The sequence below is a fragment of the Nerophis ophidion genome, linkage group LG23, assembly GCF_033978795.1.
Source record: "Nerophis ophidion isolate RoL-2023_Sa linkage group LG23, RoL_Noph_v1.0, whole genome shotgun sequence".
Classification (NCBI taxonomy): domain Eukaryota; kingdom Metazoa; phylum Chordata; class Actinopteri; order Syngnathiformes; family Syngnathidae; genus Nerophis; species Nerophis ophidion.
Genome location: NC_084633.1, coordinates 11,789,780 through 11,814,999, shown reverse-complemented (window position 1 = coordinate 11,814,999; position 25,220 = coordinate 11,789,780). Strand labels below are relative to the sequence as shown.

The window sequence follows — 25,220 nt, the reverse complement described above, 5'->3', positions numbered from 1 at the left end:
GAGTGCTCAGAGAGTATGGGGTATCGGACTGTCTGATTGTGGCGGTCCGCTCCCTGTACGATCAGTGTCAGAGCTTGGTCCACATTGCCGGCAGTAAGTCGGACACTTTTCCAGTGAGGGTTGGACTCCGCCAAGGCTGTCACCGATTCTGTTTATAACTTTTATGGACAGAATTTCTAGGCGCAGTCAAGGCGTTGAGGGGTTCCGGTTTGGTGGCCGCAGGATTAGGTCTCTGCTTTTTGCAGATGATGTGGTCCTGATGGCTTCATCTGACCGGGATCTTCAGCTCTCACTGGATCGGTTCGCAGCCGAGTGCGAAGCGACCGGAATGAGAATCAGCACCTCCAAGTCCAAGTCCATGGTTCTCTCCCGGAAAAGGGTGGAATGCCATCTCCGGGTTGGGGAGGAGACCCTGCCCCAAGTGGAGGAGTTCAAGTACCTAGGAGTCTTGTTCACGAGTGAGGGAAGAGTGGATCGTGAGATCGACAGACGATGCGGCGTCTTCAGTAATGCGGACGTTGTACCGATCCGTTGTGGTGAAGAAGTAGCTGAGCTGGAAGGCAAAGCTCTCAATTTACCGGTCGATCTACGTTCCCATCCTCACCTATGGTCATGAGCTTTGGGTCATGACCGAAAGGATAAGATCACGGGTACAAGCGGCCGGAATGAGTTTCCTCCGCCGTGTGGCGGGGCTCTCCCTTAGAGATAGGGTGAGAAGCTCTGTCATCCGGGAGGGACTCAAAGTAAAGCCGCTGCTCCTTCACATCGAGAGGAGCCAGATGAGGTGGTTCGGGCATCTGGTCAGGATGCCACCCGAACGCCTCCCTTGGGAGGTGTTTAGGGCACGTCCAACCGGTAGGAGGCCACGGGGAAGACCCAGGACACGTTGGGAAGACTATGTCTCCCGGCTGGCCTGGGAACGCCTCGGGATCCCCCGGGAAGAGCTGGACGAAGTGGCTGGGGAGAGGGAAGTCTGGGTTTCCATGCTTAGGCTGTTGCCCCCGCGACCCGACCTCGGATAAGCGGGAGAAGATGGATGGATGAATGGATGGATGTTAGGTTTTCTAAGCGGGCTTCTGCTCATCATCCCAGACTGGCAGGGCTGTTGAACTCGCTTTCATTGAGGGCCACATTGAAGTTTTTTTAATTAGATTTATTTATTTATTTACAGACGGACATAGTTTTTATTTCATTATTGTTTCTTTTGTTAGTATCAGAGTCCGTTCTGCAAAAATGTCATCCCTCATTCTTTTTTTTTTCATTCATTTCATTTATTTATTTATTTCAGGCAATGACATAAAAATACTAACAATAAACAAAAAAAAGTACAAAGTTGACAACACATAATAATATAAATTAATATAGTGCAAAGGTAATGTATAGTATGTAGATCAGGGGTCACCAACCTCGTGCCCGCGGGCACCAGGTAGCCCGTAAGGACCAGATGAGTAGCCCGCTGGACTGTTCTAAAAATAGCTCAAATAGCAGCACTTACCAGTGAGCTGCCTCTATTTTTTAAATTGTATTTATTTACTAACAAGCTGGTCTCGCTTTGCTCGAGATTTTTAATTCTAAGAGAGACAAAACTCAAATAGAATTTGAAAATCCAACAAATTATTTTAAAGACTTGGTCTTCACTTGTTTAAATAAATTCATTTATTTTTTTACTTTGCTTCTTACAACTTTCAGAAAGACAATTTTAGAGAAAAAATACAACCATTAAAATGATTTTTGGATTTTTAAACACATATAGCTTTTTACCCTTTAAATTCCTTCCTCTTCTTTCCTGACAATTTAAATCCATGTTCAATTTTTTTTTTTATTGTAAAGAATAATAAATCAATTTAAATTTAATTCTTCCTTTTAGCTTATGTTTTTTCGACGCAGAATATTTGTGAAGGATTTCTTCAAACTTATGGTTAAAATTCCAAAAAATTATTCTGGCAAATTTATAAAATCTGTAGAATCAAATTTAAATCTTATTTCAAAGTCTTGAATTTCTTTTAAAAATTTTGTTCAGGAAAATCTAGATGAAATAATGATTTGTCTTTGTTAGAAATATAGCTTGGTCCAATTTGTTATATATTCTAACAAAATGCAGATTGGATTTTAACCTTTTTAAAACATGTCATCAAAATTCTAAAATTAATCTTAATCCGTAAAAATTACTAATGATGTTCCATAAATTCATTTTTTAATTTTTTCAAAAAGATTCGAATTAGCTAGTTTTTCTCTTCATTTTTTTCGGTTGAAGTTTTAATATTAAAGAGTCAAAATTGAAGATAAACTATGTTTGAAAATTAAATTTTCATTTTTTCCTGTTTTTCCTGTTTTAAACCCTTTATTTTAGTGTTTTTTTCATCATTTATTCTCTACAAAAAATCTTCCGTAAAAGGAAAAAAAATGTACGACGGAATGACAGACAGAAATACTCTTTTTTTATTTATATGTATATATATACGTTTATTTATTAAAGGTAAATAGAGCAAATTGGCTATTTCTGGCAATTTATTTAAGTGTGTATCAAACCGGTAGCCCTTCACATTAATCAGTACCTAAGAAGTAGCTCTTGGTTTCAAAAAGGTTGGTGACCCCTGATGTAAAACATGATTGTCCAGTTTTGCCTGAACGGGAGTGGGAAGAAGATAATTTATTCAATCCCACTCCCAATTCTCCATTCATCGATTAGTCACATGAGTTTCACTGTTACTTTGTTCAAAGATTATAATACAAATGTTGTATCATAGTGGCATTACCACAGGTAACAATACATATTACACTGTAACAATAATTTGTATCAATAATGTAGGAATAATGAATATACCAACAATGGTAATAGACAACCTAGCAATAATGGTAATAGACAACTTGGCAATAATGGTAAGGTAAACATTGAGCACATGATAACACTTTGAGACAGAGTACAACAGCAGGTTGTAATTCTTAGCTGACATTGCCTAACACGATAAGTAATTAATATTTCCACTGGCAGTCACAGTGTTAAAAATAACTTTCAAAATATAAAGCATTCTCATGCATTTTATTCCACCCATCTGTTTTCTACCGCACATGTTCAAGAAGTCGCATTAATGGTAAGAAGTATTTAAATTACCGTATTTTACGTAGTATAGGTCGCTCCAAAGTATAAGTCGCACCTGCCGAAAATGCATAATAAAGAAGGGAACAAACATATATAATTCGCACTGGTGTATAAGTCTCATTTTTGGGGGAAATTTATTTGATAAAACCCAACACTAGGAATAGACATTTAAAAGGCAGTTTAAAGTAAATAAAGAATAGTGAACAACAGGCTGAAAAAGTGTACGTTATATGACGCATAAATAACCAACTGAGAAGGTGCCTGATATGTCAACATAACATATTATGGTAAGAGTCATTCAAATAACTATAACATATAGAACATGCTATACATTTACCAAACAATATGTCACTCCAAATCGCTAAATCCAATGAAATCTTCACGTCTACTCCAGTGGTTCTTAACCTGGGTTCGATCGAACCCTAGGGGTTCGACGGAGCCTCCGTCCAAACCTGACTAAATAACAAGTTCAATGTTTTATTATTATGATCAAATGACAGCAATAATTCCCATGAGATTATTTTCAACTATAAGTGTTTTGGCACACTTACAATGACAAAAAAAAACATTGTTTTTCATGAGCTCTGTACAAGGTGGGGTTGGAAATAATTTGTACCCCTTTCAGATATCGCATTTAGGTCCCACTAAAACATTCACATGTTGCACAATGAGATGTAAACATGGGATCATGTGTACATTCCTGTAACTTTCTGTTTGTAAAATACATCTTTATTAGTATTTCTTTAATATAGTAACATCATTAAATTAAGAAAAAACATTTTATTTTTCACTAAAGAAGGGTTTGGTGGATGCACATATGAAACTGGCGGGGTTCGGTACCTCCAATCAATCAATCAATCAATCAATCAGTGTTTATTTATATAGCCCTAAATCACAAATGTCTCAAAGGACTGTACAAACCACTACGACTACGACATCCTCGGAAGAACCCCCATAAGGGCAAGGAAAACTCACACCCAGTGGGACGCCAGTGACAATGATGACTATGAGAAACCTTGGAGAGGACCTCAAATGTGGGCAACCCCCCCCCCCCCCCCCCCCCCCCCCCCCCCCCTCTAGGGGACCGAAAGCAATGGATGTGGAGCGGGTCTAACATGATACTGTGAAAGTTCAATCCATAGTGGCTCCAACACAGCCGCGAGAGTTCAGTTCAAAGCGGATCCAAGACAGCAGCGAGAGTCCCGTCCACGGGAAACCATCCCAAGCGGAGGCGGATCAGCAGCGTAGAGATGTCCCCAACCGATACACAGGCGAGCGGTCCATCCTGGGTGCCGACGAGCGGTCCATCCTGGGTCTCGACTCAGGACAGCCAGTACTTCATCCATGGTCATCGGACCAGACCCCCTCCACAAGGGAGGGGGGGACAGAGGAGAAAAAGAAAAGAAGCGGCAGATCAACCTGTCTAAAAAGGAGGTCTATTTAAAGGCTAGAGTATACAGATGAGTTTTAAGGTGAGACTTAAATGCTTCTACTACACGGTGGGAGAAATCCAACAAGGTTACGAACCACTGGTCTAGTCTCTTACGTGAATGAGCTAAATAATATTATTTGATATTTTACGGTAATGTGTTAATAATTTCACACATAAGTCGCACCCCCGGCCAAACTATGAAAAAAACTGCGACTTATAGTCCGAAAAATACGGTATAGGTTCTAGCAACCCCGGGGTCCCCAAAAAGTGGATGGATGGATGGTTAGCTTCAGAATATCAATCAATCAATCAATCAATGTTTATTTATATAGCCCCAAATCACAAATGTCTCAAAGGACTGCACAAATCATTACGACTACAACATCCTCGGAAGAACCCACAAAAGGGCAAGGAAAACTCACACCCAATGGGCAGGGAGAATTCACATTCAGTGGGACGCCAGCGACAATGCTGACTATGAGAAACCTTGGAGAGGACCTCAGATGTGGGCAACCCCCCCCCTCTAGGGGACCGAAAGCAATGGATGTCGAGCGGGTCCAACATGATACTGTGAAAGTTCAATCCATAGTGGCTCCAAGACAGCAGCGAGAGTCCCGTCCACAGGAAACCATCTGAAGCGGATCAGCAGCGTAGAGATGTCCCCAACCGATACAGGCGAGCGGTCCATCCTGGGTCCCGACGAGCGGTCCATCCTGGGTCTCGACTCTGGACAGTCAGTACTTCATCCATGGTCATCGGACCGGACCCCCTCCACAAGGGAGGGGGGGACATAGGAGAAAGAAAAGAAGCGGCAGATCAACTGGTCTAAAAAGGAGGTCTACTTAAAGGCTAGAGTATACAAATGAGTTTTAAGATGAGACTTAAATGCTTCTACTGAGGTAGCATCTCGAACTGTTACCGGGAGGGCATTCCAGAGTACTGGAGCCCGAACGGAAAACGCTCTATAGCCCGCAGACTTTTTTTGAGCTCTAGGAATCACTAATAAGCCGGAGTCTTTTGAACGCAGATTTCTTGCCGGGACATACGGTACAATACAATCGGCAAGATAGGCTGGAGCTAGACCGTGTAGTATTTTATACGTAAGTAATAAAACCTTAAAGTCACATCTTAAGTGCACAGGAAGCCAGTGCAGGTGAGCCAGTACAGGCGTAATATGATCAAACTTTCTTGTTCTTGTCAAAAGTCTAGCAGCCGCATTTTGTACCAACTGTAATCTTTTAATGCTAGACATGGGGAGACCCGAAAATAATACGTTACAGTAATCGAGACGAGACGTAACAAACGCATGGATAATGATCTCGGCGTCTCCAGTGGACAAAATGGAGCGAATTTTAGCGATATTACGGAGATGAAAGAAGGCCGTTTTAGTAACGCTTTTAATGTGTGACTCAAAGGAGAGAGCTGGGTCGAAGATAATACCCAGATTTTTTACAGAGTCACCTTGTTTTATTATTTGGTTGTCAAATGTTAAAGTTGTATTATTAAATAGAGGTCGGTGTCTAGCAGGACCGATAATCAGCATTTCCGTTTTTTTGGCATTAAGTTGCAAAAAGTTAGCGGACATCCATTGTTTAATTTCATTAAGACACGCTTCCAACTGACTACAGTCCGGCATGTTGGTCAGCTTTAGGGGCATGTAGAGTTGGGTGTCATCAGCATAACAGTGAAAGCTAATACCGTATTTGCGTATGACGTCACCTAGCGGCAGCATGTAGATGCTGAAGAGTACAGGGCCAAGGACCGAACCCTGGGGAACTCCACACGTTACCTTAACATAGTCCGAGGTCACACTGTTATAGGAGACGCACTGCATCCTATCAGTAAGATAAGAGTTAAACCATGACAGGGCTGAGTCTGACATACCAATTCGTATTTTGATACGCTCTAATAAAATATTATGATCGACGGTATCGAAAGCAGCGCTAAGATCGAGGAGCAGCAACATAGATGACGCATCAGAGTCCATCGTTAGCAATAGATCATTAGTCAATTTTGCGAGGGCTGTCTCAGTCGAGTGATTTGCCCTGAAACCGGATTGAAAGGTTTCACATAGATTGTTAAACGCTAAGTGCTCATTTAGCTGCTCCGCAACAATTTTTTCGAGGATTTTCGAAATAAAGGGAAGGTGAGACACCGGTCGGTAGTTTACCATGAGGTCAGGATCGAGGTTAGGTCTTTTAAGGAGAGGATGAATAACCGCTTTTTTGAATGCAACGGGAACAGTGCCCGAGGAAAGTGATAAGTTTATAATATTTAGCACTGATGGACCTAATAATACAAAAAGCTCCTTGATAAGTTTCCCAGGAAGTGGGTCAAGTAAACATGTTGTTTGTTTTATTCCATTTACACGTTGTAACAATCCTTCTAATGTTATTTCATCAAAACGAGAGAAACTATTTTGGATATTTGCAGTATCCGCCGTATATACAATCGTATCTGTGTTACTATAACCCCGTTGTAGCTGGGACGCATTGTCTTTAATCTCCTTTCTAATAAGTTCAATTTTCTTATTAAAGAACTTCATAAAGTCATCTGCCGAATGGGTGGAGCTACTGGAAGGAGTCCCTTGTTGGGTTAGCGATGCTACAGTACTAAACAAAAATTTTGGATCGTTTTTATTAATGCGGATGAGATTTGAGTAATAATTAGTTTTAGCTAAGGTAAGCATGCGTTTATAAGTTATTAAACTATCACTCCATGCTTGATGGTGCACCTCAAGTTTAGTCGTGCGCCATTTGCGTTCCAGCTTTCTACATAATAATTTCTGAGCTCTAGTTTCTTCAGTAAACCATGGCGTACGCCTATTTGGAGCCTTTTTTAACTTCAGCGGTGCTATACTATCAATGGTTTCGCGCAGGGCGTTGTTAAAGTTGTTAGTGAGGTTATCAATAGAGCCCACATACTTTGGGAACGGTGCCATTACCGAGGGCAGTAGGTCCGCAAGAGTCGTCGTTGTGGCAGCATTAATGTTGCGGCTGCTATAGCAGTTATTATTCTTATTAGCTTGCCGAACATGAGTCTGAACTTCGAATTTTATAAGGTAATGATCGGACATTACTTTAGTATACGGGAGTATCATAACTTTGGAGACGGTGATACCTCTGACAAGCACTAGGTCTATCGTATTGCCGCTGCGATGCGTCGGTTCATTTATTATTTGTGTAAGACCACAGCTATCAATTATAGTCTGGAGCGCCACGCACGGTGGGTCCAATGGGGTATTCATATGGATATTAAAGTCCCCCATTATAATTATATTATCGGCGTGCGTCACTAGATCAGCAACAAACTCTGAGAATTCACTAATAAAGTCCGAATAGGGCCCTGGGGGGCGGTAGATAACGGCCAGGCACAGAGGCAGAGGTGTGGCAGACTTCATAGAAAGCACCTCAAACGATTTATATTTATTATTTAAGTTAGGACTAAAGTTAAAGTTTTCGTTGTATATCAGTGCGACACCCCCTCCCCTTTTGAGGTGACGGGCAATATGCGCATTCGTATAGTTAGGAGGGGATGCCTCATTTATCGCAAAAAACTCGTCTGGTTTAAGCCAGGTTTCGCTAAGACCGATGACGTTAAGGTTGTTGTCTCTAATGACCTCATTGACTAATAACGTTTTGGGAGACAAAGATCTGATGTTTAGAAAGCCCATATTATAGGTAGTGGGCTGTTTTAAGGAGTTGTTGATGAAATTATCCGTCGTAGCAATATTAATAATGTTACGTTTATTATGCGCAGTGTACTTAAAATAATTACGACCATATCTAGGAATTGATATGACGGGAATTTTCAGATTGTCTACTTGGCGCTGCGATAAACTGAACGCATCATAATTTGCCACCTCAGTAGAGCGCATGTCTAACTCTGACGTAGTCATAGACACAGTAGAAAAAACATTTTGTGAGTTGTGTATTATTCTACGAAAATTGCTATGTGTACAGGGATCATCCAGCCTGGCGCTGGCTAGTTCTAACTTAACTGACTCCATACCCAGGCTAGCAGGCTCTGTAATTGCCTGTGACCGGGCTTGCTCTAGTGCAGTTAGTCAAATGTGGCTCAATGCGAAGTCTATGTTCCGAGACAAGAGGATAGCGCCTTCCTGGTTAGGGTGAAGGCCGTCTCTCCTCAGCAAGCCAGGTTTGCCCCAGAAAGAGGGCCAATTATCAATAAACGTAAATCCCTGTTGTCTGCAGAAGCTATCCAGCCACCTGTTAAGAGAGACTAATCTGCTATATCTCTCATCATTGCCTCTCCCAGGCAGGGGGCCAGAGACAATTACTCGATGCCTGGACATCTTTCTGGCGAGATTACAAGCCCTGGCTATGTTTCTCTTTGTAATCTCTGATTGTCTCATCCTAACGTCATTGGAGCCAACGTGTATTACTATATTCGCATAACTAGTGGTGCGGTTAGCCTGCCGTACGTGTTTACTAGACCTGTTGCGAGTTAGCTCCCTAAGATTAGCTTCAATGTCAGGTGCTCTGCCCCCGGGAATACACTTAATTGTGGCTGGTTTGCTAAGCTTTATGTTTCGGGTGATGGAGTCCCCTATGACTAAAGTGTGGTGCCCGGTAGACTGGGGTGTAGGACTAGCTAAAGGGCTAAATCTATTATGCGTCTCAACCGGTACACCGTAGCTTGTAGGCCGCTTAGGGCTGCTACAAGCTGGGCTAGTTAGCTCGCTACAGCTAACGCTAGCAGATGTGTCCGCAACATCTAAAGTTACGAAATTACACTGCTCTAACTGGCGGACACGGCTCTCTAGCAAAGCCAACCTATCCATGAGTAAAGTGCACGAAGCGCAGGAAGCCATACTCACAGAAACTTTCCGTCGCCGAGTGGGGTGCCAGCTGTCTTCGGGAAGTGGTGGTCACGGTGGCGGGGGAGAAGCTTCCTTCAGACCGGCGCTGCCTTTCTCCGCTAGCCTCGTTAGCTTAGCAGCTAGCTAGCTGAGGGCGGAGTGGTGAGACAGAGATCGGGTGATTTGCAAGTTAAATGGAACTATTAAATATGTTCGATAAGTTGTAAATAAAGCTGCAAAACAGTTAAAATCACACAGATAGAACGATACTTAGCTTTTTTGCAACAAGAGCAGTCGGCGAGCAGTCATTCACGTTGACCCGAATAACAATGTTATTAAAAACAATAAGACAATTACACTCTAAAAATGTTGGTCTTACTTAGAAATGCAGGCATTTACTTGTATTAAGTGTTAAAAAAATATGATATGCCTCTCACGGAAATACATTGTAAAATATTTGGCTTTCATGGCTCTCTTAGCCAAAAAGGTTCCTGACCCCTGATGTAAGGTATGGCAGTACCAAGGTGCAGTATAGAGCAGTGGTCCCCAACCAACGGGCCCGATTGGTACCGGGCCGCAGAATAATTTTTTATTCATTTTTATAAAAAAAAAAAAAAAAAAAAAAATTAAAATTAAAAAAAATATATATATTTTTTTTTTTTAATTAAATCAACATAAAAAACACAATATACACTTAAATTTTTTTTTACACCACAGTAGAAGCATTTAAGTCTCACCTTAAAACTCATTTGTATACTCTAGCCTTTAAATAGACTCCCTTTTTAGACCAGTTGATCTGCCGTTTCTTTTCTTTTTCTCCTATGTCCCACTCTCCCTTGTGGAGGGGGTCCGGTCCGATCCGGTGGCCATGTACTGCTTGCCTGTGTATCGGCTGGGGACATCTCTGCGCTGCTGATCCGCCTCCGCTTGGGATGTTTTCCTGCTGGCTCCGCTGTGAACGGGACTCTCGCTGCTGTGGTGGATCCGCTTTGGACTGGACTCTCGCGACTGTGTTGGATCCATTATGGATTGAACTCTCACAGTATCATGTTAGACCCGCTCGACATCCATTGCTTTCCTCCTCTCCAAGGTTCTCATAGTCATCATTGTCACCGACGTCCCACTGGGTGTGAGTTTTCTTTGCCCTTATGTGGGCCTACCGAGGATGTCGTAGTGGTTTGTGCAGCCCTTTGAGACACTAGTGATTTAGGGCTATATAAGTAAACATTGATTGATTGATTGATTGATTGATTGATTGACAATTAGTGCACCAACCACAAAAACCTCCCTTTTTCATGACAAAAACATCCCTTTTTCATGACAAAGAAAAAAAAAGAAAAAAATTATTAAGCGTTGACCGGTCCGCGGGTATAAAAAGGTTGGGGACCACTGGTATAGAGTACAAAGAAGTATTCAACACAGTATGTAAGGTATGGCAGTACCAGGGTGCAGTATAGAGTACGGAGTGCATTTTCATTGAAGTATAGTTTTGCTTTGTTTATAATTGAGAGGCCTTTGGAGATTTTTGTTTGAATGTGTCTGACATGAGGTTTCCATGATAGTTTACTATCAATTATTACTCCCAAAAATGTATTCTCATTTATGATTTCAATTTGGGTACCATCAATACTTGTTTTCTGTTCAGACGTTATGTTGCCATTTCCAAACATAACTATCTTCATTTTATTTATATTCAAATATAATTTATTTGTGTCCATCCATTTTTTTTGTACTATATTTCGCTCTGTGTCTACTGTATTTATGAGCTCATTATAGTCATCACTACTGTAGAATATATTTATGTCGTCTGCAAATAGTATACATTTCAGTACTTTAGATGTATTAAACATATATACTTTGAAGCACACAGCTTATGGACAGGGTCCCACAGTTACAATATACACTTTATTGTGGGTCCACCTTTGCAGCTATAACAGCTTCAACTCTTCTGGGAAGAGTTGAACATACCTTTTAATCAGGACAAAAAACCAACGGTTATTAAATTGTTATGTTTTTTTGAACCGTAAAAATTCCTGGTTTTCCCAAAATTCCAGGAATTCCGTAATACCATTTCTCAATTCAACATGTAACTACATGAAAAACTTCAACACCAACCATTTCAACCCATTCAGACCATTCAAGTTTTTTACCATTTTCAAAAAAAATTCCCGCTTTTCCCGAAATTCCAAAAATTTTCGGGAAATTCCCATTGAAATGAATGGGACATTCTTCAAAGTTCCACAATTCCCACATTTTTCATCTGATTCAAACTGTTCCAACTTCCAAATATTCACCTGTTTAGGAATCGTGTGCTCTACTTCAACAATTATAAAAAAAATTCCAGGATTTCAGTTCAACTTCAGCATTCCTTCAGGAATTCCTTCAGGAATTCCTCCAGGAATTGCCTCATTTAGTTGTCTTTATTACCCTATTTACCTGTACTGTATGTCTTGTACAGTTGCCACCTTGCATAATAGGAATAAATAGATTTATTTTATTTTTTTTGCTCAGGTGTTCTGCATGGCTTGGAGCCTGGATGGCAAGCTGCTGGCGACCGTGTGCAAAGATGGAAAAATCCGCATCTACGACCCCCGCAAGTCCACTGCACCTGTGCAGGTTGTCACACATGATTATGCTCAGAGGTTTTTGCACATACAGTGAACATATTTTCGTTATGCTTAGGAGGCTCCTGGTCCTGAGGGCCACAGAGGAGCTCGTGTGGTGTGGGTGTGTCAGGGCAAGTACCTGCTGGTGTCTGGATTTAACAGGTACATGACACAAAGTGGACGTCATTTTTATGCAATTATTGTTCATACACAATAGCATACTTGCCAACCGAAATTCAGCGCCTCTCCCGAAATCCTCCCGGGACAAATTTTCTCCCGAAAATCTCACGAAATTCAGGCGGAGCTGGAGGCCACGCCCCCTCCAGCTCCATGCGTACCTGAGTGAGGACAGCCTGTTTTCACCTCCACTTTCCCACAATAAAAACAGTGTGTCTGTCCAATGACGTTATAACTGTAAAATGATCGAAGGCGAGTTTTTGGTTTCTTATGTGGGTTTATTGTTAGGCAGTTTCATTAACGTCCTCCCTGTGCGGTAACAACACACAACAACAGCAGTCACGTTTTCGTCTACTGTAAAGCAGTTCGTCTGCCGTAAACAGCAATGTTGTGACACTCTTAATCAGGACAATACTGACATCTACTGTACATGCATTTGGTTAGAAAAATAGTGACAGAGAATAGAACAGGGATGGACAATTCAACCCTTAACTCAACAATGAGTGTTATGTGTGTTTATATGTGTAAATAAATTAACACTGAAATTCAATTATTTCTTGTGTATATATATATATATATATATATATATATATATATATATATATATATATATATATATATATATATATATATATATATATATATATATATATATATATACCATGAATTGATTAACGTGGACCCCGACTTAAACAAGTTGAAAAACTTATTCGGGTGTTACCATTTAGTGGTCAATTGTACGGAATATGTACTGTACTGTGCAATCTACTAATAAAAGTATCAATCAATCAATATATACATATATATATATATATATATATATATATATATATATATATGTATATATATATATATATAATAAAATAAATGTATATATATATATATATATATATATATATATATATATGTAAAATGGATAGATGGATGTATATATGAAATACTTGACTTGGTGAATTGTAGCTGTAAATATACTCCTTCCCTCTTAACCACGCCCCACCTCCGACCACGCCCTCCCCTCACCCCCCACCTCCCGAAATGGGAGGTCTCAAGGTTGGCAAGTATGCACTATAGTGCCAAAAGTATTTGGCCACATGTCTTTACTTACATATGAACTTCAAGTGACATCCCATGGAATTGTCCAAAATGTTTTGGTATCCTGGAGCATTCAAAGTTCCTTTCACTGGAACTAAGGGGCCAAGCCCAACTCCTGAAAAACAACCCCAGACCCATAATTCCTCCTCCACCAAATTTCACACTTGGCACTATGCAGTCCGAGATGTAGCATTCTCCTGGCAACCTCTAAACCCAGACTCGTCCATCAATTTGCCAGATGGAAAAGCTTGATTCATCAGTCCAGAGAAGCTCTAGAGTCCAGTGGCGACGTGCTTTACACCACTGCATCCAACACTTTGCATTGGACTCTGTGATGTATGGCTTAGATTCAGCTGCTCGGCCATGAAAACCCGTTCCATGACGCTCTCTGCGTACTGTACGTGGGCTATTTGGAAGGTCACATGAAGTTTTGAGCTCTGTAGCAACTGACTGTGCAGAAAGTCTTTGCACGATGTGCTTCAGCATCCGCTGACCCCTCTGTGTCAGTTTACGTAGCCTACCACTTTGTGCCTGAGTTGCTGTTGTTCCCAAACTCTTAACTTTTCTTACAATAAAGTTGACTTTGGAATCTTTAGGAACGAGGAAATTTCACGCCTAGATTTGTTGCGCTGGAGGCATCCTATGACAGTTCCACGCTAGAAATCACTGAGTGATTTGTAGAAACAGTCTCCATGCCTAAGTGCTTACTTTTTTTTGTAGCTGCAGTGAGAGAGTCCTCTACTTGTACTCCGCCGTCTCCCTGTCCTCCGGAGTGGTAGCCAGCGTCTCCTTGGACGTCTCCCCCTCAACGCTGATCCCTTTTTACGACCCCGACACCAGTGTGGTCCTCCTCACTGGGAAAGTAAGGAAGAATCGGCGTCAATAGGAGAGCGTTATTGAAATATTAAAGAGTTGTATTCATCATTCAGGGGGACACCAGGGTGGTGATCTACGAAGTCCTGCCTGAAGAGCCTTACTTCCTGGAGTGCTGCAGTTTTAACAGTCCTGGGCCGCATAAGGTATGATCCACGTCATTCACACTCTCCCAGCTTTTGGGATCACTTTAATTCAGGGATATTCCTCTCAATTGTTTTGGGGGCCACATTTACGGACAGTTAAGGACCAAGGGATGAGGGACCGGAGATCCAGCGTCCTCTACAGTAGACATTAGATTTTGGTCTGTTTATTTGGTCTGAGTTATAGGAGAGCGCTGCTGTTTTTATGGATAGGTAATCAAAGATCATCTCGGTGACTTTTTTTTTTTTAATCTGCTGCAAAAATCAGGGGAGTCCAAACTTTTTGGATCAGAGGCCGCATTGGACTAAAAAAAATCTGGGCTGGGGCCGAAAGCTGACTGCATGTTAAGTAACAGTATATACAGCCCATACATACTGCATGTGTGTACAGACTTGTCCAGGGTGTACACCCCCTTCCGCCCGTGTGCAGCTGGAATAGGCTCCAGCACTTACCGTGAAACCTGTAAGGGAGGAGCGGTAGGAAATGGATGGATGGATGGATATATGTGTACACACACACACACACACACACTTACACACACTTATACATCTATCTATATACACTACATGTATATATACATACATATGTCTATACGTATATATAAATGTATATACCTGTATATGAATATATGTATATATATATACACGTATATATGTATATGTATGTATATATATATATATATATATATATATATATATCCTGATGATTGAGGGAACCCCTCATGAAACAGTTTTGTAGAGATGAAGTAGTCTTGTGATTTTTTTCCACACCTACATATTGCGCTCTACCACAGTATCGAGCACTATTCTCTGGATAATCCAATCAAGATATATATATATATATATATATATATGTATACTTCCCAGGGGGTAGAACAAGGGGATGGGTCAAATGCAGAGGACAAATTTCCCCACACCTAGTGTGTGTCGGACAATTATTGGTACTTTAACAACACATAACTCCAATCACTTCAACTTGAACAACCCCCACACATCAGACCCTGACAACAATGCAATATGAAATACAAACGATAAACCATTGAATATTAAGTGTATGTGAAAGTTGGACTCGTACCTTGTTTGCTTCCCTGACAAACTCCTTAAAATTTTTTGTAATCAGAAATACCAAGCAACTGAAATGAGCCAAACACTGGGAAGTGTTGAGAGAGTGTTTTGCATATCACCCATCATGCATTGTACTGAATTTATACATGTGTAATTTCAAATGACATATAGTGCTTGAACATGCTTTATAATGTCCACGAAGTTCAATGAGCAGGAGGTGGGTTATGTGCCACCGTGTCCGGACTTTATTGGTTATAAATAATTTACACCGTGTAGAGGAAAAGTTGTTTGGATTGGGTCATATAAATTGATGCTGTGCTCAAAGCCTTTCTGATTGAAACTAACGGTCATTGACCATCGATTCTGACTTTGCTCATAAGAGGGCGGCAAGATTACTCCAATCCAATTTGCAGATGACCATCAAGTTAAAGTACCACTGATAGTCTCACACACACACACACACACTAAGTGTGGTGAAATTATCCTCTGCATTTGACCCATCCCCTTGTTCTACCCCCTGGGAGGTGAGGGGAGTAGTGAGCAGCAGCAGTGGCTGCGCTCAGGAATCAGTTTGGTGATTTAACCCCCAATTCCAACCCTTGATGCTGTAGGACCTAAAACTGAACCTTAAAAGCCTACTGAAATGAGATTTTCTTATTTAAACAGGGATAGCAGGTCCATTCTATGTGTCATACTTGAGCATTTCGCGATATTGCCATATTTTCGCTGAAAGGATTTAGTAGAGAACATCGACGATAAAGTTCGCAACTTTTGGTCGCTAACAAAAAAGCTTTGCCTGTACCGGAAGTAGCAGACGATATGCGCGTGACGCCACGGATTGTGGAGCTCCTCACATCTGAACATTGTTTACAATCATGGCCACCAGCAGCGAGGGCGATTCGGACCGAGAAAGCGACGATTTCCCCGTTAATTTGAGCGAGGATGAAAGATTCGTGGATGAGGAAAGTGAGAGTGAAGGACTAGGAAAATTAAAAAAAAGGACAAGAGGGCAGCGAGGGAGCGATTCAGATAGAGAAGATGCTGTGGGAGGCGCTGTGGCAGCCGTGGGGGTGGCAGGACCTCTCGGCCAGGCCCAACCGCAACAAAGAATAGAGCCATACCGCTTTGAACCCAACGCTGACGGTGACGGTCAGGAAGACGCTGCTGATATTGATGCTGGAGTAGCACATGACATAGATCGCCTTCAGAATACAGAATGGTAAAATGTTTTTTTATTAATACACATAAAGCACTGTACTTTGTGTGTGTGGTCCAATCCAACCGTGTTTGCTTGACCGCTCTGTTCCATAGTAAAGCTTGACTATCATCTTTCGGGAATGTAAACAGTGAAACACCGGCTGTGTTTGTGTTGCTAAAGGCGGCCGCAATACACCGCTTCCCACCTACATCTTTCTTCTTTGACGTCTCCATTATTCATTGAACAAATTGCAAAAGTTTCAGCAACACAGATGTCCATAATACTGTGGAATTATGCGATGAAAAGAGACGACTTATAGCTGTGAACGGTGCTGGAACAAAATGTCCTCTACAATGCGTGACGTCACGCGCACGCATCATCATACCGAGACGTTTTAGCATGATACTTCCGCGCAAAATTTAAAATTGCAATTTAGTAAACTAAAAAGGCCGTATTGGCATGTGTTGCAATGTTAATATTTCATCGTTGATATATAAACTATCAGACTGCGTGGTCGGTAGTAGTGAGTTTCAATAGGCCTTTAAGGAATACAACTAGTTAAACAAAAAATTTGAACAAATGACTACAGACTGCATCTGAAGTAGATGAGCTACTGCAACACTTTATTATACAAATCACATTATGAATAATGTAGACCCTAGGGTTCTATGTTTGTTAGTAAGGTTAAATGTCAATGCAAGGCCTTTGTGTTTACAGTGGTCCAGGTTCTTCTATACAACAGGAGCACTTTAGTGTGTTTAGAAATTTGCTGCAAATATGTTTGTCTCCCAAGTTTTGAACAGAGCTCCGGTGTCATTTCTGGGCCGGATTTTGAATAGTCCTGTTTTAAAGTAACGCTTGCATTTATGCCGCACTGCTCCAGGGTTTGGCCTTCTTGCAAAAGTCGGAGTGCAACGTGCGTGAAGTGGAGATAGCTGCAGCGCTGATGCTAACCAAGACCTCCTTGGAGCCTGTGGTCTTCAAGGTGCCAAGGGTCAAGGTGAGACCGAATGGACACATGGGAATGCTGCAGCACATCACACGGCAACATTCTTAAACATTTTATGTGGAATGTGAGGCCAATTAAAGGCGTCATGATGCATGTGAATTTACCGTAGTGTTGCACTAGTTCAAAAGGAACTAACCAAACCCTGGTGTGTAGAGAGGGGTCTCAGTCCATTTTCGAGTGGACTCTGGTGTGATTTGCAACAGGACCAAAAAACATACCAGTTTTAACAGACTCATAGCATCAGGTGACAGATAAAATTTCACTAACCAATTCCCTTTGTGTTTTTTGCTCCTGAAAATGAATCGGGCAGTCATTTTCCATAATATTAATTAGTTTTTGATAACTAAGTACAAACCCCAAAACCAGTGCAGTTGGCACGTTGTGTAAATGGTAAATAAAAACAGAATACAATGATTTACAAATCCTTTTCAACCTATATTCAATTGAATAAACTACAAAGACAAGATACTTAACGTTCAAACTGGTAAACCTTTTTTTATTTTTTGCAAATGTTTCAAAAAAAGCTGGCACAAATGGCAAAAAAGACTGAGAAAGTTGAGGAATGCTCATCAAACACTTATTTGGAACATCCCACAGGTGAACAGGCTTATTGGGAACAGGCGGGTGCCATGATTGGGTATAAAAGCAGCTTCCATGAAATGCTCAGTCATTCACAAACAAGGATGGGGCGAGGGTCAACACTTGGTGAACAAATGTGTGAGCAAATTGTCGAACAGTTTAAGAACAACATTTCTCAACCAGCCATAGCAAGGAATTTAAGGATTTCACCATCTATGTTCTGTAATATCATCAAAAGGTTCAGAGGATTTGGAGAAATCACTGCATGTAACATTGAATGCTGTTGACCTTGGATCCGTCCTGCGGTACCACATCAAAAAGAGACATCGGTGTGTTAAGGTCATCACCACATGGGCTCAGGAACACTTCACAAAACCATTGTCAGTAACTACAGTCTGTCGCTACATCTGTAAGTGCAAGGTGAAACTCTACAATGCAAAACGAAACACATGTATCAACAACACCCAGAAACGCCGCCAGCTTCACTGGACCCGAGCTCATTTAAGATGGACTGATGCAAAGTGGGAAAGTGTTTTGTGGTCTGACTAGTCCACATTTCAAATTGTTTTTGGAAACTGTGGCCCTCGTGTCCTCCGGAATAAAGAAGAAAAGAACCATCCGGATGGTTATAGACGCAAATTTCAAAAGCCAGCATCTATGATGGTATGGTGGTGTGTATTAGTACCCAAGGCATGGGTAACTTACAATTTTGTAAAGGCAACATTAATGCTGAAAGGTACAAACAGATTTTGGAGCAACATATATTGCCACGTTATCATGGACGCCCCTGCTTATTTCAGCAAGACAATGCCAAGCCACATCTTACAACAGCCTGGCTTCATAGTAAAAGAGTGTGGGTACTAGGCTGGCCTGCCTGTAGTCCAGACCTGTCTCCCACTGAAAATGGGTGGGGCATTATAAAGCTTAAAATACCACAACACAGAACCCGGACTGTTGAACAACTTAAGCTGTACATCAAGGAAGAATGGGAAATAATTCCACCTGGAAAGCTTCAAAAATTGGTCTCCTCAGTTCCCAATTGTGAGTGTTGTTAAAAGGAAAGGCCATGTAACACAGTGGTAAAAATACCCTCGTGCCAACTTTTTTAAATATCTTGTCTTTGCAGTCTATTCAATTGAATAAAAGTTAAAAAATGATTTGCAAATCATTATATTCGGTTTTTATTTACAAATTACACAATGTGTCAACTTCACTGGTTTTGGGTTTTGATGTTTAATGGAGGCATTCCACAGCAAACTCATCCAAACATCCGCCATCCTTCTCCTTCTGTCGTTCCTCCAGAAAGAGTTTTTCCAGGATGATGTGTACCCAGACACGAGCGTGTGCTGGGAACCGGCACTGACCGCCTCGGCCTGGCTCGGCAACATTGACGCAAAGCACAGAAAGATCAGCCTCAGGCCTGCTGACATGGCGCCCGGTACGACACACACCTTAAAGTGTAGAATCTTCCGGCTTTAAGTGTGACATGTGGATGTGTTGTTAGTGAGCGAAGCCCCCAAAGAGGCCCCAGTGAGGAAGTACATGCCCTCTTCCTTCTATCTGGAGGAGAAGACTGATGAGCAGAAGAAAGAGGAGGTGAGTGTGTGTGGTCATCAGAGGTGGGTAGTAACGCGCTACATTTACTCCGTTACATCTACTTCAGTAACTTTTGGGATAAATTGTACTTCTAAGAGTAGTTTTTATGCAACATACTTTTGAGTATATTTATAGAGAAGAAACCCTACTTTTACTCCGCTCCATTTGTCTACATTCAGCTCGCTACTGATTTTTGTTTGTCAGACAGACCTTCAAAGTAGGATCTATCACATGCCTGCGTTTCACCAATCAAATGCAGTCACTGGTGACGTTTGACTCTGTTTCACCAATCAAACAGAGCCAGGCGGTCACATGATTAACTGCACATAATTATTTTTTTTATAAACCTTTATTTATAAATTTCAACATTTACAAACAGTTGAAAATAATAATCAAAATAAGTACAAAAACAGTACAAAACAGTATAAAAACCGTACAAAACAGCGCCAGGGGGTTGTTAATTCAAAGTAACTAAAATAGAATGCAAATAAAAAATATACATCAAATAAACAAAGTGCAAAGCCATAGGCTCACTCAATGTCAGTAAATAACTTAAATTTGGAACACAGCGTCATCGTTTTCACAGCTTTGTGGTTGTTAGAGTTAGAGTGTTTTAATGTAGAGTTCTAAATCTTTTTTAAAGACACAAAAAACAGGTCGGGTATTGAGAAACTTACATTTATGAATATAAAACTTAGCCAATAGTATAATGAAGTTGCAAAGGTAAAATTCATTTTCAAATTTTTTTTCAATACAGTGTAAAAACAAATATATATTATTTAATATATGTAGGTGTGGGAAAAATCACAAGACTACTTCATCTCTACAGAACTGTTTCATGAGGGGTTCCCTCAATCATCAGGAGATTTTTTCCCTCAATCATCAGGAGAAAAATCTGATGATTGAGGGAACCCCTCATGAAACAGTTCTGTAGAGATGAAGTAGTCTTGTGATTTTTCCCACACCTACATATTGCGCTCTACCACGGTATCGAGCACTATTCTCTGGATAATCCAATCAAGACATATTATTTAATATATATTATTGTTTTAGTTGCTTAAGAGATATTCCTGCCTCTGAATTTGTTCATTGCTATTTTTATGTTTTTGTGCATTACTTGTTGCCGTCATCATTAAACGAACAGTTTACTCATCAGTTACTCAGTACTTGAGTAGTTTTTTCACAACACACTTTTTACTTTTACTCAAGTAAATATTTGGGTGACTACTCCTTACTTTTACTTGAGTAATAAATCCCTAAAGTAACAGTCCTCTTACTTGAGTACAATTATGCTGGGTTAAAAACTTCAGAAGAACAGCTCTGGCTGTAGGCAACATCTTGATTTTGTTCTCCCTTAATTAACTCCAAAAGATGCAACTTTGTTAAATTGTTGTTTTTTTAACTTCTCATGTAAAACTTTTACAATGTCACAATAAACCCATCAGCGGTATAAATGCTAACCGAACTCCTTAATGTTATTTTGCTGCTGTGCAACACAGTGGAACCTTGACTTTTAATTGGTTTTTGAACAGGGTTCCTAAATAGAAAAGTTGATGTATTGAAGCAAATTTTTCTCGATACCGGGTCGCTAACCAGCTTTTTGATTTTGAGAAGCTCACTAAAGAGTCAAATAAGATTTTTTAAAACTCTCAGTATTTGTTTAACTGTTCAATTCAGACATCATGCCTTCATTTAGATAATGAAGTAAATACACCGTTTGAGTGGAGATCTGCTTCCTAATTAAAGCTCAATTTAAAACAGGGATTTTTAACCTTTTTGATTTCGGGGCCCAACATGTCCACTACAGAGGGTCCCACTCAAATTTTAACACTGAATTAACGTATTTTCAGGACCATAGGGCGCACCGGATTATAAGGCACATTGCCGATGAGCCTGTCTATTCAGGTCTTTTTTCAGTAAAAGGAGCAATAAAGGGGTCATATTATGATTATATCAATCAATCAATGTTTACTTATATAGCCCTAAATCACTAGTGTCTCAAAGGGCTACACAAACCACAACACAAACCGTTACGACATCCTCGGTAGGCCCACATAAGGGCAAGGAAAACTCACACCCAGTGGGACGTGGGTGACAATGATGACTATGAGAACCTTGGAGAGATAACACTATCTTGTGGTCTACATAACATGTAATGGTGGTTCTTTGGTCAACATTTTTTTCATAGATGATATTTTACAGATCATCTTTAAGCCGCTTTCTGCCAGTTTCTTCTGGATGCGCCGTTTTGAGGGCGGTCTTATTTACGTGGCTCACCTTCGCCAGCGTCTTCTCCCCGTCATCTTTGTTGTAGCGGTGTAGCGTGCAAGGACGGGAGTGGAAGAAGTGTCAAAAGATGGAGCTAACTGTTTTAGTGACATTCAGACTTTACTTCAATCAATACCGGAGCAGCATCTCCTCATCCGGAAACAACAACAGCGGAAATGTGTCACGTGAAAAAACGTCCGACCGGAACTCTCTAATAACTAAAGTTCCTTGGATGGATAATGTAAACTCAGTACACCGGTATGTTTTAGCGCTTTCATGGCGAGTTTACTGACGGCTATAAGTAAGAACTTTATTCTACTTTGTATTAGAAATGGCAGCAGCGAGGATGAATGTCCCATAACAAGAACATTGAGAAAATGAAGAAGCTATTCGACTATAAAGGTGGAAGCGCACAATTTTTCAGGATTCATGCAGATCCCAAATACAGATCAGCAGGTACCAGAATGTAAGAAAAGTTGGATCTGAAATAATATTGCAAAACAAAACGCCAGATAATGTCTTACCTAATACACATACACCATAGTAATACTCGTATGTTTAATGTGCTGACAATCCATCAAGCAGTGCGGCTTCATAGCTCACCTGTCACAGTTTGTTGGTAACGAACCCCAAGATGCAGAGGAGGCGGCAGGCATTGCGTAAGAAAACATAATTTATTTTACACTAAGACAAAACCGAACAAAAGGGTACAAACAAAAGGCGCGCACTAGGCGGATAACCAACCTGGCTAAGAACAAAAACACTTACTGTGACACGACGGAACTATGGCATGAACAGAGTGAACAGAAGTAGACAAAGCTACAAGCGACAAGACAGGTAGTGGTGACATCGACACGACAATAATCCAGCCATGACTGGAGGAGAAAACAGGTCTAAATCAAAGTGGGCTGATTGACACCAGGTGTGGCCAGGTGCCAATCAGCGCCAGCTGAGGGGATACAGCACTCAGGGAGACAAACAGGAAACTGAACCAAAATAAGAGTGCTGACAGGAACTAAAAACAGGAAATACTACACACACACAGAGGAAAAACTAAAACACAAACAAACTGTCAGGTAAGCGTAACATTACCAAAGTTGTACTAAAACATTTCGATAGATTTTTGAGCGCCGTGTGTAATGTTCTATATTTTCAATGGAACATTTAAAATGTTGGTGTTGTTTACTTGAGTCATGTTGCCATCATATTGCAAGCTACACGTATCTCTTATGTTTGACTGCCATCTACTGGTCAAGCTTATCATTAGACCATGTATCATATAAAATTGCTTCGAGGTCGGTCGGTAAGAAAAAACTGAATTATTCCGTACACTAGGTTATAACAGGGTTCGGCAACCCGCGGCTCCGGAGCCGCATGCGGGTCTTTGGCAACTCTGATGCGGCTCAGCTGCACAATCGCCGACACCCCAGATTGTTGCGGGGAGATTCCGGAATTCAATGCCTCTCCCGGACATCACCCGGAGTCAACGTCCTCCAATTTTCACTCGGACTACAATATTAAGGGCATGCCGTGATGATATTACTCTTAACGTCCTCTTGAACGTCATCGCGCCCGCCATACACGGAATGCTTTTTGCATCCTCTTGAACGTCATCACGCCTGCCATTCACAGAATGCTATTTGCGTGCCGACCGGACACATACATTTCGCTGCTTCTATCGGCACATGTATGAGATTGCAAGGTATACTGGGTGACACAGAGTACACTGACGGTTGTGATAAAAAACTACTTTAACACTCCTACTAATATGCGCCACATTGTGAACCCACACAAAAGAAGCCTGCGTGGTTGAGGTGGGCGGGGTTTGGTGCTCGCGGGGTGTATAACATAGTCAGGAAGGATCATGGATGCAAAGGATTCTGGGTATTTGTTGTGTTGCGTTTATGTTGTGTTACTGTGAGGATTTTCTCCTGAAATGTGTTTGTCGTTCTTCTTTTGTGTGGGTTCACAACGTGGCGCATATTAGTAGGAGTGTTAAAGTTGTTTATATCACAACCGTCAGTGTACTATGTGTCACCCAGTGTGCCTTCTAGTCGTGTGCGTGCATCTGCGGAAGCCTCTCACAACATGTTGCTGGATTGGCAAGCAGTTTGTACATCTTGTAGAAGGTGTTCAAGGCAATGGCTTCATAACATGCGCTTATTCTTGTCATCTGGGTGACCAGCAGCAGATATTGGCAAGAATAGTTGCGCTCCCATTGTCTTCCTCATTTTGTGAAACGGGTCGAAAAGGCTCTTTGAGTGGTAAAGGATGCCGACACCTGGGCTATAAAATGTGCTGTTGAGTTTTTAGGGGAAAAAAAGATTTTAAGTTCGCCTTATGGTCCATAAAATACGGTATATTTAACCTACTACTTACAGTATACAACCTTGTCAAATGATATGAAACAATGTGTTAATCATAAAGATTATTATTTATTTAACACATTAGACTTAGGCTTAGGCCAGACTGATTAAACAATCAATCATTAACCAAATTACTGCATAAGAAGACATTCGTAAATAACTGCTAAAAAATAAATTAGCATAAAAATATTTGGTGCTTAAAAAAAACATGTAATCAAACTGTAAATAATATTTAAGTGCAAATGAAAATATAGCTTTACCACTTTAGTCATATTTTTGGCGCTCAAGAAACTTCTCTTTGACTTTAGCTCCAGACTTCTTCTGTTTGTTTGATATTGTCATTATTACCACAAGTAGTGGAGGAAAAGTGTATTACAATACTGCTGCGGCCCATACGGGTCACAGCTGACTGAGCTGAGATATCGACATTTTTTGGGGGCCCTATGGTTAATATACACATATTTAAAATGCTGCCATTCATATAAATACATTGGCTTTGGCCCTATAGTTAATAAGCCCTTATTTTAAATATTGCCATTCTTATTAATAAAAAACCCAAATCCTTTATTTCTGTCAAATTAGCTCTGACCAGTCCTTTCAAGAATTTGTGATGTTGCGATCATGCAAATTCAACTAATCACTGCACTTTTTCCGAAAAGATAATCTGCAACTTGTAGCCAACAGCCTTTGGCAGTGTTTTCCTATTTAATTTTAATTATTACACTTATTAGTTATAACTAATTAAAATAGTACAGTATTTTGACACTGAACTCTTAGTACAGCCGTTTGATCTGTTTGGTATAAAACAAATAAAACATCAATATAGTATTTGTTTTCCCCAATTTTAAGGAACACTTAAAACATCAAAACCATAAAATCACAAGTATATTCAAC

General features: G+C 40.7%; 1 protein-coding gene across 2 annotated transcripts in view; it reads left to right on the top strand.

The window, feature by feature from the left end:
* coro7 (coronin 7) overlaps positions 1–25,220 on the top strand; it is a 350,254-nt gene that overhangs the window by 300,201 nt on the left and 24,833 nt on the right. For both annotated transcript variants that reach the window (XM_061884835.1, XM_061884833.1), the window contains exons 20-26: positions 11,866–11,970; positions 12,037–12,122; positions 13,950–14,091; positions 14,159–14,248; positions 17,392–17,508; positions 19,399–19,534; positions 19,601–19,692. In XM_061884835.1, the coding sequence (XP_061740819.1) occupies positions 11,866–11,970; positions 12,037–12,122; positions 13,950–14,091; positions 14,159–14,248; positions 17,392–17,508; positions 19,399–19,534; positions 19,601–19,692 (768 nt within the window). The remainder of the gene's footprint in view (positions 1–11,865; positions 11,971–12,036; positions 12,123–13,949; positions 14,092–14,158; positions 14,249–17,391; positions 17,509–19,398; positions 19,535–19,600; positions 19,693–25,220) is intronic.